The sequence below is a fragment of the Cottoperca gobio genome, chromosome 6 (assembly GCF_900634415.1).
Source record: "Cottoperca gobio chromosome 6, fCotGob3.1, whole genome shotgun sequence".
Lineage (NCBI taxonomy): Eukaryota > Metazoa > Chordata > Actinopteri > Perciformes > Bovichtidae > Cottoperca > Cottoperca gobio.
In genome coordinates, this window is record NC_041360.1 from 23,148,129 (window position 1) to 23,167,915 (window position 19,787).

General features: G+C 42.8%; 1 protein-coding gene across 1 annotated transcript in view; it reads left to right on the plus strand.

Annotated features, from left to right (window-relative positions):
- Positions 1-19,787, plus strand: part of LOC115009616 (unconventional myosin-IXa-like) — a 111,399-nt gene that overhangs the window by 81,457 nt on the left and 10,155 nt on the right. The window contains 26 exon segments of the mRNA XM_029433747.1: positions 2,248-2,369; positions 4,257-4,398; positions 6,045-6,240; positions 6,560-6,679; positions 8,663-8,738; positions 9,260-9,403; positions 9,657-9,696; positions 9,800-9,922; positions 10,602-10,682; positions 10,778-10,888; positions 11,089-11,211; positions 11,295-11,444; positions 12,437-12,738; positions 13,000-13,522; positions 13,524-13,616; positions 13,618-14,117; positions 14,301-14,358; positions 14,360-14,386; positions 15,399-15,602; positions 16,764-16,861; positions 17,491-17,597; positions 17,765-17,988; positions 18,262-18,378; positions 18,652-18,840; positions 19,215-19,262; positions 19,357-19,468. Coding sequence (XP_029289607.1) covers positions 2,248-2,369; positions 4,257-4,398; positions 6,045-6,240; positions 6,560-6,679; positions 8,663-8,738; positions 9,260-9,403; positions 9,657-9,696; positions 9,800-9,922; positions 10,602-10,682; positions 10,778-10,888; positions 11,089-11,211; positions 11,295-11,444; positions 12,437-12,738; positions 13,000-13,522; positions 13,524-13,616; positions 13,618-14,117; positions 14,301-14,358; positions 14,360-14,386; positions 15,399-15,602; positions 16,764-16,861; positions 17,491-17,597; positions 17,765-17,988; positions 18,262-18,378; positions 18,652-18,840; positions 19,215-19,262; positions 19,357-19,468 — 4,030 coding nt within the window.

Genomic DNA, 19,787 nt, shown 5'->3' on the forward strand with positions numbered 1-19,787 from the left:
TTATGAAGAAATTTGAGAAGCTGATACCAGCTGATAATTACTGAAACAAACGGACAGTAGCAGCTGCTGCGATCACAGTTCAAATGAAAACGTGAAGACTAGACCTGGCATGTCTGGCACTTCATGAGGAAACATTCTGCCGTTCAGTGGAACTGTGACTAAACAGCCGTCTGCAGCGCCGGGATGTTTACATCAACGTGTGCGCGTCATTAAATGCCAGAGGAGTGTGTATGTGTGTTCATCTCTTCACCTGTGTGTCTGGGAAAAGAGGGGGTTCTGTGAACACATGCAGACACAACAAAGTCATCCGGATGAACTGAGTGCGTTCTCTGCTCGGCTTGATGAGGTTTAAACACAAGCACTCGCGTGTGACTTTTAGCTTCTTTATGGCTCAAAGGTGCAACCTCTGAGTGAAACCAAACATGCCACATGTTCTGAATGCCTCGTCAGTGATTCAGCAGCCTAGAAAAGAAGGAGAAGGCAGACGTGTCGCATGTGTAGAAGTATTTTCCAGCTTTGAATACCTTTCTCGTTTTAGTTATTGGGCTCCAACTAATTGTCAAAATATTTCCTTTTACTATCATCACGCTAGTTCAAAAATACATGCACGCTCTCATAGTTGCATACAAAAGGGTACAAACACACACACTTGTACGTCATGTCACATTCACAGCTTCATTCCTGTGCATGCTGGTTGTTCTGTGGCTGCCTGAAGGTCGGGATGCTTGAGGTGGACTCGGATTGTAAGAAGTGTCTTACCTGGAAGTGATCAGAGGGCTGTTATGTCGGGGGGGACAACAACTTAGTTTGACGCACACTGACATCTTTAGGATGCAGCTGTAAGTCTATCACAGAAGATATCTTGACATATTCGGGCTGGATTGGAATTTGGTGTCAATATTTACGGTTCATTCTGATGATTTGTTGGCTTTTCTTTCTCCGTTTCTTGATTTTGGAATTGACCACCAACAAGAGTCTTAAAACACGCTTGTTTTCTTTGGCGAGTAGAAGTTAATATATTTTATTGTTTTGCACTTTATCTCCTTGTTTTCGTACTCGGAGTCTCTTTCCTTTCTCCTGTAAATCTCCTGCAACTGTTTTGAAAAGTGGTTCATGAGGTCTGTTTACTTTCGTCCTGCGCCAGCGTAAGGTCACAAATTACCCACAAAGACGACTCGGTCCACGATAACGAGTGGAAATTGGAAATCTGGACGTCTGTGTTGGTTTTCATGAAAGCGTATTTCACGGCACCGAGGATGAGACTCTTTGTCTCTCTCTTCTTTTGCTCCATCAGCACAAAATTTCCATTTATATTAAAGAAACATCGACGTAAAATACCGTGAGATGATCTGAGTGCATTCATGTTGAGTGCAGTTTGTCAGCGTTGCACACGAGATATTACATAAACAGGCGTACGAGTTTCTGAGCATACTCGTGCTTCCAAGAGGGATAAATCCTTTCGTTTGTAACGATCCCACTGCTCTTAATCTGGCAAAGCTCTAACGACGACAGCAACATTAGCGGCACGTTGTTCTTTCAATCGTCTGGTGAAGAACACTGCAGCATCTGGGGGCTGCCATCAGCGCTGGTATTGATCTAACTGATGCAAACACTCTCCTTTTCTTCTGTGAGAGCGTGCACGCTCTTTTCCAGCAGTCAGACAGTAAGACACACTTTGACCTGCGACTGTTTGCGTTCCTGCAGGGAGAGGAGAACGCTACCCTCGTACCTCCCCCTCCACTTTCCCTCCCACTGTTCCTCCCGGCTGGCAGTGGGATTGTAACTGGTGTCTCTCACTGGTTTCTCCCATAGGGGCATTGAAATGACAGCGCTCGTATACTTCAGTCGTCATTGGCCTCTGGGGTCACATAGAAGTAACCAACAAGCAGCCAGGTGTTTTCATTGAGGGGGTTCAGGTTTTTAGTGCTGTGAAAACATTGCTCCTACTTCTTGGTTTTACACCGTGGAGAGCGTGCACACGTGTAATACATTTGGCGCATGTGAGCCACACTTTACTTCTTGTTATAGTAGCCAAGGTGCCTGAGAGCAAGAGCAGATTGTTCCCGTGTAAACAATAGATGACAGTTGTACTATTGTCGTCGTGTGTGTGTGTGTGTGTGTGTGTGTGTGTGAAGTCAATCCTTACTCAGGTAAAGGTTGCCTGCTAACCTCAACACAACAGCTTTGACAGAACTTCTAACTCTACTGACCCAATGTCTCCCTCTGTGTTTCCCCCCCCCCCTGCAGGAGGAATACAGGGCAGAGGGCATCACCTGGCACCACATCGAGTACATCGACAACAGCGGCTGCCTCAACCTCATCAGCAAGAAGCCCACAGCGCTGTTCCACCTGCTGGACGAGGAGTGCAAGTACGCCACCTGCTGAATTACAGTTCATACTTCAGATGCAGCCACATGATTTAAACTTTGTGCTAACTGGATGGATGATATGGTTATAGTGGAGGGTAATCCCATCTCCAGACCATTTCATAACCTGGTTACTTTGTTCATTACATTTAATTTACTCATTTAGACAAAAAGAAACATGAGGAGTGGGATTCATTCGAAAAGTAATTTGAAGAAATTGGTTAGTTTGTGGTTATTGATTATAAAAGTCCAGATGACCAATAAGAATCTGAAGCAGATTCTAATGAGGTTTTTGACCGGCATCGTGATGTTCTGCTCTGATTAATTATTGTGAAGATGTGATCCATCATTCTCATCTCACCGTAGTCACTAAATCTCACTCAACCTTTGTTCTGTGATTGCATCCTGAAGTAAAATATACTTTTTAAAGCTGTAATCATTTCTTAGCTTTAGGAATGTCAGACATGGCGCATCAAATCCAAAATATAGCAAATCACGTGTAGTTCTTTGATCCGCTGGTACCAGTTTGGTTTATTTATCTTAACTAATGGCTGATTTTCCACGTAATTAGCTGCGCTCCACTATCAGGAAACATGTTCCACTACTTCAAATGATATCCAAACAAGAAGCAGCAAACATTATGAGAGTATTGTTTCTAAAGGCTTAGGCGTGAAGTCTTTTCCTCTTGTGTAGGCTTCTAATGCCTTGCTTGCCTTATTTATCCCTAGCTTGTCTTGAGTTATGTGGAAAGCAAAACATATTTCATTGAAGAATGCTTTGTTGATATCAGCCTGCACAAGCTGGTGCAGCGAGCAGACAGACGGCTCCCTGTGCAGGACTTTTCCTCATTAGCTTGATTGATACCAACACTGAGGCTTCTACCGGAGCTTAAAGACATTCTTATTCCTCCGCCAGCATCTCTGGATCACGTTTCTCTCTCTGTTCCCTGTTGTGAAACGCTCTCCTCCTTCAGGTCAGCACTCTGCCTCTGCATCTTTCTCCTCCATAAATCAAACCCAGCGCTCCTCCCGACCCCCCTCGCATAAAAACACATCGGGCGGTACACACACAGCCATATTTATCTACGTTAGCTGTCATCTTACTTGCCACTGAGGCTAGCTGGTTCATCTGGATCTAATAATGCCTAGAATGGACCAAATGGTGCATAGAAATATATATATATATATATATATATATATATATATATATATATATATATATATATATATATATATATATATATATATATATATATATATATGTATGTATGTATGTATGTGTATGTGTGTGTGTGTGTGAGGGGGGGGACCGCTATTTGGAGAATTATGGTTAAAGGAGGGTCTCTAAAGAAAAAATGAGGCGGGACATGGTCTCTCCTGGGATGTGTGCTGCCACAGGAAGAAGCTTCATGCTAAATGATTACACAGAGAGAAAGAAAGACGCTTAGAGAGATCTCATCATTCACAGTTAGTGGAGCTCGCGGGGCTTCAGGGCCTCTGGAGAAGTGGATTAGGTTACTGCAGGATAGGGGGCGAGTGTGGGGGTTCATTTTCTACAGTAACAGCATCAAGCTTTAAGACCTATGTGGATACACTTCAGCCAGCAGTGTGTGGAGAGCTTTAGATGATGTGAAACATCCCTTTATGTTTAGGTTGCTAGTAAATGGGTGAAATGCCCATGATGCAAAGGTGAAAACACCAAAGAAGAATGTGCAATAGAAGTGCTGGACTTTGGTTACGTTGCGTTTGTGAGTTATAAGTTATTGTATCCTCTCCTTAAGTCTTGAGAAATGGAGGGCGTAATCATAGATCCCCTTTTTACTTGAGCCGTTTTTGTTTCTTTGGGAATATTCCTGATAAATGTTTTTAACCTGCGTCCTGTTTCCTCTAGTTTCCCTCAGGCTTCCAATCAGACTTTACTGGACAAGTTCAAGCGTCAGCATGAAGGAAACAGCTACATCGAGTTCCCCGCGGTCATGGAGTCGGCCTTCATCATCAGACACTACGCTGGGAAAGTCAAATACGGAGTGAAGGTGAGATGCTGGTGTGTCCGCGTGTGGGCTCTTCTATACGTGTGTTTGCATCGTATTGAAACTGTACATTAAGCATCCTACAGTATTGTGGGATAAGTAATTAAAAATGATATTTTTGAGCTGGTGCAGAGCAGTGTTTACTGAAGCAGAAGCTTTAATGCGTATTATTCTTACCTGCTTTGAACACCTTCGACATCCTGCAGAGGTCAAACCTACATCTGATTTGGACACTTGTTGTTTGGGGATTTGACAAGCTCAGGGTGTCCGAACTGTTTCCACTGATGTGTGATTTGATCTTCCTTTGAGTGACTGAATAAAGAACAAAACTAGCTGCAATTTTGTGAAAAACTTTCTTCAGAAAATTGCAGATGCTTGTCAAACTTTATGATCTCTGTGCAGGAGAGTCAAAGCTGCCGGTGTGTTACACGTCAGTACATCAGCGTGATGATTAAAGCTGTCGTTACTCTAACAATGAGGAGGAATATAAAATGCCCCCTTTACCAGAAGTGAAGCTGGTGTGGTGCGTGTTGTAAATCCGGATTGGATCTTTTCCTTAATCCTTAAAATGTCTGTGTGGTAGAACAGATGAAGGAAGCTTCACTCAAAGCTGAAGAGACCTATTTGTTCTGTTGTATCGGCTAAATCCCAGCTGAGTTTTTGATAAAAAGCACATGTGCTGGAACGTGCCGAGCGTGTTGTTGTTTGAACGTATAATATAAATCCATAACAGTTGGTTATCGGGCATGTGGAAAGGTATCTGCTGGGAGCCAACGAGTTGTTTGGTGTGAGATGTGCAGCGAGAGCCAGAGTCGTGAAATGAGTCTGGCGTTGGCTCGGGGAGGGGGGGGTGACCGCACAGCTGACTTGAATCATAAGGAGACAGAGAATGTGTTGAAGGGTTCTTAGTTCAGAGGTCTGTTATCACAGCACAGCTCACAAACACACGAGAAGAAGAAGACGAAACGCTGGTGAACTTTGTGTTTCTGCGTCTCGTATTTAATGCGAAGAAGTGAAAGGTGTGCTGAAAATGACATTAAAGATGTAGTTCCAGTTTGTATAACTGTTCTGCCCGTCTCCATGAGATGAGAAGATCGATAACACTCTCATGTCTGTCTGTAAAATATGTAGCTGGAGCTAGCTGCTTAGCTTAGCTTAGCTTAGCTTAGCACAAAGCCTGGAAACAAAGGGAAACTGCTAGCATGGCTCTGTCTGAAATCTGTCTCCCGTCCAAAATAGTCCCCCGACTCCTATAAACCACGGCATGTCATTTTTACATTTAGTTTTTGCACAGATTAAAGATATAAAGTGTTAATTAGTGAGCTTTAAAGGGTCTGAAAGGTGCTGTTGTTAACCTTGGAGCCAGGCTAGCTATTTCCGGTCTTTATGCTAAGCTAAGATACGAGCGTGGGAAGCTATCGATCTTCTCTTCTCACTCTTAGAGTAACGGCAGTGACACGATGTAACACCTAAATAACATTTCTACAATTCTTTCAGCTCCTGTTTTTGACGTTGAACTGATAAATTAGCTCTTTTGCTGAGAGAAGAGGAAGAGGAAGATGAAGACGGTGTTTCTGATCGTCTGTGTTTAGTTATGATGACACAAACCGACGCTTGAGTGGATGCACATGTGTCTTTCCTTCATTCAGGACTTCAGGGAGAAGAACACCGACCACATGCGTCCCGACATCGTGGCCTTGCTCAAGAGCAGCAAGAACGCTTTCATCTGCAGCCTGATGGGAATCGACCCCGTGGCGACCTTCCGCTGGGCCGTGCTGCGAGCGTACTTCAGAGCCCTGGTGGCGTTCAGGGAGGCCGGCCGCAGACACACCCACAAAAAGACCGGTGAGGAAACGGTTTACATCCTCATAGATGATCTTAACTTCATCGCCCAACACTTGCAACATTCTGTAAAGCATTACCGTAAAGAAAGCCGTGCGTGCTTCTGTTGTTGATGATGATGAAGAGGAAGAATAGATGTTTTAATCTTCTTCTGTAGTCTTCTGTCACAAACTGGGAAGCAGGTTGTCTTTGTTCTTTCGCTCTCTAAGTCTTATCTTCCTCGTCCTCCTTTTGTTTTGTTTCGTCCCTCGTTTAGTATTCTTTTTATGTAACATATTCTAAAGTGGAGAAGCTTCATTGTCTCTTCTCGTCTCTGTTTCAGGGAACGACGCAGCAGTCCCCTGCGCTGTCGTCAAAACGGTCGACAGCTTCAGTTTCCTTCATCACCCGGTTCACCAGAGGAGCCTCGAGATCCTTCAAAGATGCAAAGACGAGAAATACAGTAAGTAACGGCAAACACGTCCAGACGCTCGGGTTGTATCGGATCACGCGAGTTCTTGTGCTTTAATGTTTTAATAACAACTCTTCTATCGGTTGTTTTCAGAAGTTAGAAGGCAGCGATACTGAAATACATTTAAAATATAATTAGTTTTAATCCAAAACTAGAAATTCACAAGTTTTGTTTGGGGATTTTTCTCAATGTGTGTGTATGTGTGACTTCAAATTAAATAACAGCAGCAGTAACAATGTCTTTGGTAAACTAATAATGTGTGTTTATTGTATAAATTAACATTTTTATTACAGTTGCTGCTCCCTGTTAATGTTTTTTATAATGGAATAGATTCCTGTTGTTAAACTGAGGTGAGTCAAAGATTAAAATATTTTTTAAATCCCAATCTGAAGCTCGACTTCGCTCAAACAAATTAATTCCGGTCTGTATTGAAAGAATCGTCGGTGTTCAAGTTGAGAATAATGGATCGCTTATGATTTTCAGCCTCACTAAGCCGGTTTTATTACAGCTGTTAATAACATATTGGAAATCAGACATCTAGGTCATTGTGAGCGCTGGTCCGATGGCCTCACCTCGCACCACACACACTTATTCCCGCGCACGAGTGATCCGACAAATGAATCATGTGAACCGGCAGCGTTTAATGACGGATCTTCTGCTCCTCCTTTGTAGCACATTTGGCTTCAGATGTGTGTGTTACGTATTTGTTCGTACATGTGGAGCTGAGTGTGTCATCGTGTGTGTGTGTGTGTGAATTTTGTTTTCATGCAGTGGGATTTAACTGGAATTGATTTCCCAAGGAAATTCCCCAGAGTTTCTTCCACTAAAGGGAAATTCCGCTGGTTCTACACATCAGTATCAGTGCACTAGTCATGGTTTGTACTGCGCAGCCTGTAAAAACAGTTGTATGACGTCGTTTGTGGCTCTGGAATATAAAAATAAAAAACCCTGTTGATGCCTTCGGGGGTTATCTCGACTTGGGTTTAGAGACTATTGACGGAAATCCTGGTGTTTGATAGATGAGGCCATGAGGTTTGGAGTTTCTAATGGAAAGACACTCGTGTTGCATTATGGGAAATGAAGTATACCCATGTGTTTCCAGTCATTGTGCTAAGCTAAGCTAGCCACAGGGTCTCCGTGGGTCCTTGAACAGTCCTTGAATTATCTTAAATAGAAAATCAATACTGTTTGTTTTAACTATAATCAAAAGGCTTGGAGAACAATCAAAGTACAGGTTTTCCACTCTAACTCTGTTATATATCACTATTATATTGTTTAAACATGTCAATACATTCATGTATTTAAAGTCATTCTAGGACTTATTTTGATTAATCCTTAATACCTCTGACAGTAAAATACAAATAGGTATTAAATGTCATTCTGTTTGGTCTTAAACGTGTTGTAATCTGAAACCCTGCATCTAGCAGCTGTCCATGGCTTCATGTTTACTGTAACATAAGAAAGATATCATAAGCGTATTTCTCAAACTGTGTGAACTGTTCCTTTAGTTCCCTCCACTATCTCCACATTTCTGTGAAATAAGTCATTTCATAGTAAAAGCAGTGAGTTTAAACTTGTACAGGAGAAAACCACAAATATAAAGTGGAAACACCCAGCTCATTAGCTGCTTGTTTTCATATGTAATGTCTCCATCGGTATTAATGTCCCACTGCCAAAACCACAGAAACACACACACACACACACACACACACACACACACCTCTGGGCCAACTGGGGGAAAGTAAAGCCAGTCTAAGACGAAGGCAACGTGAAGCTTTAGTAGTAGCCAGATAAGCGAGAGATAAAGGTGGTTGGGATAATATGCGTGAAGGTTCTGTACAAATTAAAACGCAGTATGGACACGGTGGGAGCGATGTGGAGTGATGGTGATCTTCATGCTGTGGTGGGAGATGGACGTCGTAGATATCTCCAGTGAGCTCTGAATGTCTCTTTCTCTCCTCTCCTGCAATCCAGGTATCACCAGGAAGAATCCCCGCACACCTCTGTCAGATCTTCAAGGCACTAACGCCCTGAATGAGAAGGCCAGCTGGTGAGTACGACCCAACACTGAGTCACTTTTATTTATGTATTATGTAGCTCTGGGCTCGAATATGGAAACATACTTAAAAACAGGGTGTCTTCAGTGTGTGCTATCGTCCTGGAAAAACCTTCATTCACAAAAAGTGACAAATCACGGGATGGATAAGAGGAGGCTGGTTAGAGAACTTGTGTTTTTATTTAATATGTAGGGAGGCAAGAACAAGTTATACAAGCAAATGTATCATTTTGATCATTTCTCTTATTATTATTACTTTGTTTTTAATTAATTAATTGTAATTAATATTATATATTTATTTTTTTAAAGTGTTTTGTTCCTATGTATTTTGCCATTATTTGTATTGACCAGTGGAAAAGAAGCATGGCAACACCATGTGTTGTTATCTTTAATACCTTTTATTTATAATAAAAGCATGGCATGGCATAGCTGGCAAACCAAACTGAAGACCCCTCCCTCTCTTTCTTGCCCTCCCTCCGTCTCTCCCCCTCCTCCCCCCTGCCCTCCCCCTGTAGGGAGGGCTATGGTGTCGGCTGCAACGGTCGCAGCTCCAGGTCTGGTCGTTTGTCCTCGACAGGAAGTCCCGCCCTGGAAGAAGACGGCATCTTCTTCAACTCGACCAGCAGCAAACTCCTGGAAAGAGCTCAGGGCATCCTACTGTGAGTCACACACACACACACACACACACACACACACACACACACACACACACACACACACACATTATTTACTTGCACGCCCAAAAGCAGTTTTCTGAGCCAATCCAGGAAGAACTAGGGAAAAATACTATCCAGTTGCATTGTGGGTATTGTAGTAGCCAGTGTCTGCAGATAAATAACCCAACTTAATGAATGTACTTACTCTTTCTGTCACACCCTGAATTAATATTTTAATATATTTTTACACCTGTAGGAGGAACAAAAACATCAAAAGCAAGCCGAGCCTTCCCAAGGTAAGACACAAACAGGGAAGCATGATCTTCAGCATGAAAGAAGTCTTCATCAGCTGTCATGGTACAGACTCTGCATCTTATATGATCTGCTTTGTGAATGCAGCACTTGTTGGACGTGAAATCTCTGCGTTACCTGAGCAGCGTGACGCTCCATGACCGCATCACCAAGTCTCTGCTTCACCTGCACAAGAAGAAGAAACCGCCCAGCATCAGTGCTCAGTTCCAGGTCAGTGCTGCTGTCGCCCCCTGCTGGACGATCAGTGAATTACAGCAACAGTTGTGACTCAGCAGCAACAGACTAATAATGATAATAAATAATTATTATAAGCAGGCATGAAAGTGTACAAGAAAGTTTAAGTTACAGATATTTTTTATATAACACATGTTGTGGCCTGAATAAATGAGCATATTAGCTGTTAACACGTTGCTATACTGAACTGGAAATAAAGATATGTTAATAAATTGTCATATTGTTTCATAAAAGTGGTATTTTTCCCTTTTGATGGAAGAAGTATTCAGATCTTTTACTTGAGTAAAAAGTATGAAAATACAAGTTAAATTCCTACATTCAAAATGTTATTTAAGTAAAAATATTAGCTTCAAAATAAACCAAGTACCAAAAGTAAATGTACTTGTTATGCAGGATGGTGTATATAATATATTTCATATTATAATCCCTGTTGTACGTATCAGTTTAATGTTGCAGCTGGTAAAGGTGGAGCTAATTGTAATTACTTTATATACTGCTGTGCATCTTAATCTATAATAATACAATATATTTGCTGTCAATATTTTGTATTTATAATCTGAATATGCAAAGTAATAATAATAATAATACTTCATTAAATGTACTTAGTTTCTGTCCACATCTAATGAGGCTGTGATGTCACTGCTTTGTGTTGCAGGCGTCTCTCAATAAACTGATGGAGACTCTCGATCAATCGGAGCCGTACTTCGTCAAGTGTATTCGCTCAAACGGCGAGAAGGTGAGCTCTGCTGCTGCAGAGGAGTCGCAGCTTTTCTTAATGACTGACAGCTGATTCATGTTGTTAACCCTCTCCCTTCTCTCCGCGTCCGTCAGCTGCCGTTGCGTTTCAATGACAGCCTGGTGCTCCGACAGCTCAGATACACAGGCATGCTGGAAACCGTCCGGATCCGACAGTCAGGATACAGCATCAAGTACACCTTCCAGGTACTCCTCTCCTGCGAACATCCGACAGCTGATCTATAGTTCATGCCGTGTTACAATGTTGTTTATTTGTAGCATTGGGCGGTTAGTTAGCATTTTTTACCCCACAAATACGGCTGGATGTGAAGATTTGCAGTTATTATACTGTCTTTTACTTTAATGAGATGGTACACTCAGGTTAACACTAAGCGACCATGTTGCAGGACTTTGTGCGTCACTTTCACGTGCTGCTGCCTCGAGGCACGAGCCCGACCAAGTCAGGCATCCGGGAGTTCTTCAGAAGGATCCACCTGCCACCTGCCGGGTATCAAGTGGGCAACACGATGGTACGCATTCTGAAAGCCAGGTCATCTTCGGTGTCCCATCCGATCTGTTGCGGTGCTGATTTAAAAATGTTCCTGTGATGTAGGTGTTCCTGCGTGAGGCGGAGCGCCAGCGTCTTCAGACTCTCCTCCACCAGGAAGTCCTGCGGCGCATCGTCACGCTGCAGCGCCGCTTCAGGGCCGTCCTGGAGAGGAAGCACTTCGTCGACATGAGGAGAGCTGCCTTCGTCATCCAGGTGAGATGATGTGGTGGGAAGAAGAGGTTCAGCGATTCCACATCCCTGTTCCTGTGGATCGTTCATGCAGTTCAGACACAATCTAAATTATGATTAGCTTCAAAAGGATTTCTGTAAGTGCTTCATGAATCTCTTTAACGATCCCGCACAAGTTTCTTCCTCCCAACATTTCAGGAGAACTTTCCGTCGTCCATTTAGGAATACTTAGACTGTTCAGGCATTAAGTGATTAATCGTGTTTACTTCAGATATGTTCTCTGAATGTAGCCTCCTGATTAGAGTTGATGCACATTAATGTTCCCACATTACTCAGCCGCTGTAATAATAAGTCTATATTTGTCTTCTTGAGGGATTAGCTTTCATTCCAAAATTAGATTTCCACCATTTGTAACAAGTCCGAACATTATAACTTGATTATAAACGTATTAAAGAGTAACTTCAATAACTTGTTGTTTGCTGACCTGCAGGAGTTGAGCTGCTCCCCTTGCTGCAGAGACGTACAGGTGTAGTCCACGGCTACAAAATGCAAATCAAGTCGAGCTTGTAAATAGGAACAAAAAGTATTTTTATTCACACTTTGAGAAGCAAAAGATCAAATATGTTAATAGACTACAGAGCCGTACTGTCGCCTCTCTGAGGAGAGACAGAAAGAGAGTCGGGGAATCAGAGAAGGCAAACGTTGAAAGTGTTGCCGGAGGAAGAAAACGTTGCATTCAGGACACTGTCCACAAACTCACCTAAAAGAAAGTTTTCAGGGCCCCCCAGCAGTTAGTGAGGTGTGTTTAGTCAGAAAGGGGGATTAAAACTTTTTTTTTTTTCAAAAAAGATCAATATTTCTGTTAAAGTACATCAAACTTAAAGGGGTAAATCCGTAAAAAGATGTTTTTGTCCAAATCTTTCGTTGAAATAAGATAAAGAGCATTTTTATCTACGAGCATCCTGCATTTCCACTTCCATTAAATCAAAACACATCTTCCCTTTCTGTTTCTGCAGCGATGGTGGAGAAGCTGCCTCCTCAAACAGTCCACCATGGACTCTGAGGAGGAGGAGGAGGCGGCGGTGTGTGTGCAGGCGGCCTGGAGGAGCTACAGGGAGCGCCGGAGGTTCCTGCAGTGGCGGGACTCTGCCGTCGTCATCCAGAGGAGCTGGAGAAACTGCCGTCGTCGCAGATCTCTGGCAGCGGTAACGATTCAAACAGCCTGGAGAGGATTCAGGGAGCGGAGCCGCTACTGTCAGACGTACAGGAGCGTGACGCAGCTGCAGGCGATGGGCAGGGGACACCTGGCTCGGCTCAGGTGAAGGATGTTGTAATAAAGGCTGAAAATCAGGTTAAATGTTGTGTTTCTGAGTTTATCATAAACCTTCATCACTCATCAAAATCTAAATCTAAAATATTGCAATGCAAACATTGTAGTTTAAGTTTTAATAATGCATCACACGACTACTTGCATGGGGATTTTATATGTTATTGCAAGCTGAAAGTGTGTATTATATTCAGTTTTCTAAGAGACTGTTGTTAATTACACTTTTGCATTATTCACTGATGATGTCTTTAGGTTCAGAGAAGTGAAGGAGCAGCATGAAAGACAAGAGAGTCCGGCAGCAGAGATGGATGCAGGAGCCATGGAGGACCTCCCCTCGTGCGTACAGGAAGGCTATGACCCGGACGTTTCTGTAGAACTAGTACCTGTTCGGTTAGACGTGGGAGAGATGGAGAAAGAAGAGGACTCCGAGCGGAGTCGGAGCACCGATGAGACGAGCCATAAGAACCGGTCAAAACGAAAGAGCCGACGGATGAGAGAGCTGGAGCAGGCTCAGTTCAGCTTAGAGCTTCTCAAGGTCCGAACCACCAGCGTGCAAGAGGAGTCCGCTCCAGACAGCAGCACCTGTCAGCTGGAAGACCCTCGCAGACCTTCCCCCCGGGGATCTCCTGCCAGTCATGAAAGTTTTGAGCTGCTCAATGTGGAAGACATGGAGACCGAAGGCTCGACTGCACATTCCCAAGCACTGGATCTCCAGCTGCACGAGGGGCTGAGAGATTCAAACTTCAATGAGAAGACGGAGCCGCCAAACGAGGCCTGAGGGTCCCAGGGCGACGTTTTATATTGCTTCTGACCAAAGTCCGGTTCATGAACCAAAATTCGAAAGCCCCGCCAAACCCTCCGGAGAGAGAAGGAGAGTCCACGTCTCGGAGGCCTGTGGTGGTGTTGATCAGCATGCAGAAGGAGAGCCCAGTGGAGGAGGGGGAGCTGCTGGCAGCCCAAACCCTAGAAGGAGCTTCTGAAACAGGAGCAGCACCCGAATCCCAAATGACCCCCTGCTTGGAGGTAGTATCAGAGACGGAGCAGCCGCCTGGGGTTGTCGCCCAGGCTGAGAGTGATGTATGTGGGGCGGAAAGATCTTCTGAGGTCCCGCCATCAAGTCCAGAATCGGGGATTTGCTCCTCGGAGGTGGACATCAAGATCGTCCTGGAGCCCAGCGTTCCCGCTGTCCTCCCCAGGCAGCCGGAGAGGAAGGCGATCCGGCCCGCACAGCAGGCGCCGAGCCCGGTCCTGGACACCAAACCACCGAAAGCTCAGAAAAAGAGCTCAGCCCAGACTGTGATCGTGAACATGGTGGAGAAATCCCCCAACACTGTGTTCTCCCCACCCAGACGCAAGCTGCCCTTCTCTAAGTAAGTGATCCATTATACTGAAGAATGTGAATCTCCTCCTACCATCGCAACAAAGATCTTTGGTGTGCAAGGATTCCATCAGAAAAGAGAATTATGTGTACTGAAACATACAAATGTAAATGAATAAACTTTCTCACCCACAACAGTAGCATGTACGTTAAAGAACATGGTTATGTGTTGCAGGTCAGATAAGGATTTAGTGAACCAGGAAAGATCTCTTGCCATGTTCAGAGACGACTCTAAAATCTGCTGGATCCAGAAACAGAGAGGTAGGACCACCACACACACACACACACACACACACACACACACACACACACACACACACCACAAACACACACAAACACACACACACACACACACACACACACACGTGTACGTGAACACACCCCCCTGCTCACACATTTTGACATGTTTCTCAGTAGCTCTCTGTGCTTACAATAAGAACATAAACTTCAGAATAGACTACAGAACATTTACATGGAAGCACATAGAGCTATTATGTAACTATGGAGTAAGAGATAAATATAAGAGAGAGAATGATACGTAAGAGAAGAGGAAGAGTATATCGAGAAGAGAAGAAGATAATATAGAGAAGAGAATATAGAATATGAGTAGATAATAGATATATAGGATAGAGGAGAGTATCGAGAGTATATAGTAGATTAGATAGAAGTATATATAGGAGAGATATATTATAAATATATTATATATTATCATTATTCTATTTATATATTATTATATATAATGATAGATATTATATAGATGATAGAGTGATAGTATATATAGGAGAGATTATATATTATATATTATATTATATATATTATATATATGTATATATTATATATATTATTAATATAATTATATATATTAATAATATATAATATATTATATTATATATAGTATATAATATTATAGATATTTATATAATATATTTATATATACTATAATAGATTATATATAATATAATATATATAATATATAATATATAATATATATTATATAATATATATTAATATATATAATATTAATATAATAATATATAATATATAATATATATTATATAATATATAATATATATTATATAATATATAACTAACCCTGTGCAGCCTTGTCTCCCAGTGCTGAAGATTTCTATGAAATATACATGGTTAATACATATTCACATCTGTATACATGGCTGTGAACACACACACACACACACACACACACACACACACACACACACTCACACACACACGTGTTAGCAGCTGACCTGATGTTCCTGTGGTTGCCTGGTAGCAGGTGGGCCGCCCCGGCCCCAAAAAGAAAGCGCGAATGTCCCGGACGCGCTCCGACTTCCTCACCCGCTGTAACTCTGAGGGGGCGACCCAGTCGGACGACGACGATGAATACTACACCCCCGCCCACACCCACACGCTGCCCCCTTCCCTGTCTCCCCCACACGCCCACCCCGAGGCCGACTGTCACAGTGACTGCGAGATGGTAAAACACCGGATCTCCGGAGGTCCCGTGACCTCCAAGCAATCCACTGTTTCCCTGTCCACTCATGCACCCTCGTCCTCCACCTTCCTCTCCGCTGGAGCCGGGAGGGGAGGAGCCTTTTAACACTGCTAACCCTCCTGTCCGTCGTACTGGTCACTACTGTGGGACTGTTGCTGCTGAGCTGCAGTCTGAACACACAGACTGGTGTTTCTCCGCGCCGCTCCAACACACCGTCACCGTGGCCGGTCTGTGGTGAATGGCTTTGCACGTCGTGTTCGCTGTCACCTCGAGGCTTCACTCTCCTTTCCATCTCACAGGAGCACATCTCTTTATCAGGGGATGCTTCAACGTGTTGGAGTTTAATGTTTCCCCTTCAGTACACACATGTTGCAAATAGGAAGTGGAAGTGACTACGATATAAAACTAAAAAAGGAAGCAAGGCTTTGTGGAGAATTAAGCTAAATGATTAATTGAATGCTTCAGCACTAGTTGTGAAGGAAAGTGATGGTATACAGAACATTCATCGTTGAAAGTTATTAGTTTGCAGTTGACTTGAAGGAAAAACGAAACATTAAAACTCAAACTGTATGAAGGTACCCCTGTCGCTTCTTCTTTAACAATAAACGGATGTTTTGACAGTAATGATCTTGTTCACTCATATTTCGGCCTCTCCCGAAAAACACAACATCACGCCTCGTGTCGCTCTGCACGCCGTCTGCTGCTCCTGCATGCTGGAGTGGTTCAAACCTGGAGCGCAGAGACTTCTCACTAACAACGCTCTTTATCTAACAGGATCTTACGAGCATGACTTCTGTTTCTCTCTCCACATCTCAACATCAGCGCTTTTCTCTGGGATAGTGCTGACTTATTATATCTGTACATTTAGTCTCACTAGAAGCAGAAGAAGAAACATTTACTGCAGGGGTTTTAAATGATGAATCCTATACTTATATATAAATATATTACTCCATATACTTTCTGTCTATAAGGCACAAACATAGAGGAACCAACCTGTTCAACAGGAACCTGAGCGCCGCTCTCTAACACCGCAGCGTCCTGCACAAGTTGTAAACCATAAACATGTTTTCAGAACCTGCTCAGCCAATTGAAATAAATATTAATATATTTTTTACTCACCCGGTTGTCAGTTCTCTGCTCCAGCCATCTCACAAAGACCAGAAGAAGATCCATAAGACCATGTCGTCAGGAGACCTGGGCAAGGTGGAAGTCCTCAGGAAGACCTCCAGTCAGGATGGAAGGTAAGATCACCAGAGAGTCTCTAATAATATGGGTTTGCATCTTTTTAATGGAAGATTAAAAACTTATTTTTTTCTTTACAATTTCAAGAGGTAAAATGTGTCTGTTTGTCTGAGGAAATTTTTATTTTAAAATGATATTAAATGATATTATTTATTTTAAAATGATATTAAATGATATTAATTATTTTAAAATTATATTAATTATTTTAAAATTATATTAAATTATATTATTTATTTTAAAATATATTAAATTATATTATTTATTTTAAAATTATATTAAATTATATTAATTATTTTTAAATTATATTAAATTATATTATTTATTTTAAAATTATATTAAATTATATTATTTATTTTAAAATTATATTATTACATTTTTTATTATTTAAAATATTTATAAATGTTTATAATTTAAAATATTTATAATTTAAAAGTAATAACTATTTGCTTACTTATTTTGGTTGCACAATTCTAAAAGACTGTACTGACTGTTGTACAGCTGCAGTGTGACTTACAGTTTGCATTACTTAGGCCAGCTACATAACTTGGAGCACATGATACGCTTGATACGATACGATTTAGTTTGTATATTCTTAAATGAATGAAATGAAATGTGTGATGTGATTTAGCAGGATGAAAGGAAGGATAAGATTCTGGAGTAAGACGAAGCACAGCGAGAAAAAACAGTCGAGAGAGCAGCAGCAGGCCGGCAGGAGTGAAGCGGGAGAGACGCACGGTAAAAAACATTCATCTGCAGACGTGTTTTAGTTTTGGTTGCCCTCCTCCACAAGGAAGTCTGAGGTCATGAAGCACTGCACTCTATCGAATATTATCTAATCAGTGTTATTATTCTAATCTTCTCTCCCTCCACCTCCTTCTCCATCCTTATCTCCATCCTCCCAGAAGGCCCTTCTTCTCCTCCTCGCAGTCCAGATTTGGAGGCCGCTCCCTCTCGGGGGGTCAGGGACAGCAAGGAGAACAAGGAGCCGTCTCCTAAGATGAGGAGGCGTCGCAGTGTGAAGATCAGCAGCATCGCTCTGGAACCCGGCCAGTGGCAAAACGACGCGCTGCACATCCTCAGCTCAGCGCACGACTACCGCACCATGAACGACTTCCTCATGAAGAAGGTGAGAGGGCAAACCTGTACACACACACACACACACACACACACACACACACACACACACACACACACACACACACACACACACTGCAGATGATCCAGATAAACTGGGACAAAGTTCCTGCCAGGACACTTATGTGTTTGTCATTTTCTTAACGCTGTGAACTGTGAAAACAACACTCCCTTTCACCCTTGTTGTGTTGGGATAGACTAAATTAAAACTTATTTACATTTCATGCGCCGCGCTGTAAACGTGAAAATCATTTGTCCCATCTAGATCGCCGACCTGGAGTCTGAAGACGGTAAGAAGGACACCATGGTGGACGTCGTCTTCAAGAAAGCGCTGAGGGAGTTCAGGATCAACATCTTCAACTCCTACTCCACCGCCCTGGCTGTGAGTCCTCGCTGCTCTTTTCTTCTTGTTTGTTCTCCGCTGCTTTCGGCACTGCAGGGTCTCAGTTCAGCGCTGCGTCAGGAGGTTTGTGATGGGGAAGTCACAGTGACGGAAACTAAACTGACTCCTAGATACGTTCCTGCGGTTGTCTTATCGTTCTGGCATAATAGGAGAACCCTGAGTAGTAAATGCTTCCTGGAATAATTAGTCATTTGAAACACAAAGAGCACCGATGACTCTGAGTATTTCCTCTCCTTTGCTCAACACCACCAGATGGATGATGGGAAGAGTATCCGTTACAAGGATCTCTACGCCCTGTTCGAGCACATCCTGGAGAAGACGATGCGTCTGGAGCAGAGGGACTGGTGCGAATCGCCGGTGAAGGTGTGGGTCAACACCTTCAAGGTCTTCCTGGACGAGTTCATGACCGAGTACAAGCCGATGGAGGGAACGATTGGCAGGGTAAGGATGAAATAACAGAAATACGTGTCAGTAACTGCACAATAAACTCCAGATTATATTAAGTGCGGAGGAGATTTCCTCCTCGACAATCTCTCTGATCATTTCCCCAAGAGATGCCGGGTCCATTGTTCCTCTGCGGAGCAGAAATGTCATAAGAGAGACCCGAGATTTAAATTTTGAGCTTAATTGTTCAGAAAAACTATTTGCGTATCTATTTTTATGAGACTGATGAGCTCAAAAGTTTCAAAAAAGCTTCTTACTTCTTGCCACTTGAGCGTTAAATACTGTTCTTCCTTTGTGCACTTTGCAATACAATAAATCTCCATAGATATCAATGAATACAATCAATGAGTAACACATGTGTCTCTTCCCAGGCTCCTAAACGCGAACGCAAGAAGTCGAGGAAGAAGGAAACGGACATCGTGAGTTGCACATTTAATGCCATTATGAAACAAAGTGTTTGATATAAGATCAATAGTTGAGCCGAGCTGACTGGTGTCTCCGCTGAACTCTCAGGTGGAAGAACACAACGGACACATCTTCAAGTCCACACAGTACAGCATCCCCACCTACTGCGAGTACTGCTCCTCCCTCATCTGGATGATGGACCGAGCCTGCGTCTGCAAACGTGAGGAACACACACACACACACACACACACACACACACACACACACACACACACACACACACACATGGATGGATGGATGTTTTCACAGCGCTGTGTAAGGATCAATTGCAGAAAATATATACTTCTCTCTAATTCTGTGACGCTAAGAGTTCAGGGAGAAAAACCGAATGCTGAGGGTTAACTGTCAATATTGCAGCTCGACATTATTCTTCATTATTAATGACAATCGTTTAGAAACGGGACACAAGAAGGCAGTTTACGGTAGTAATCACGGTACTTGTGTTACCAGAGCTGCTCTAGAAAGGACACAATTGTCTG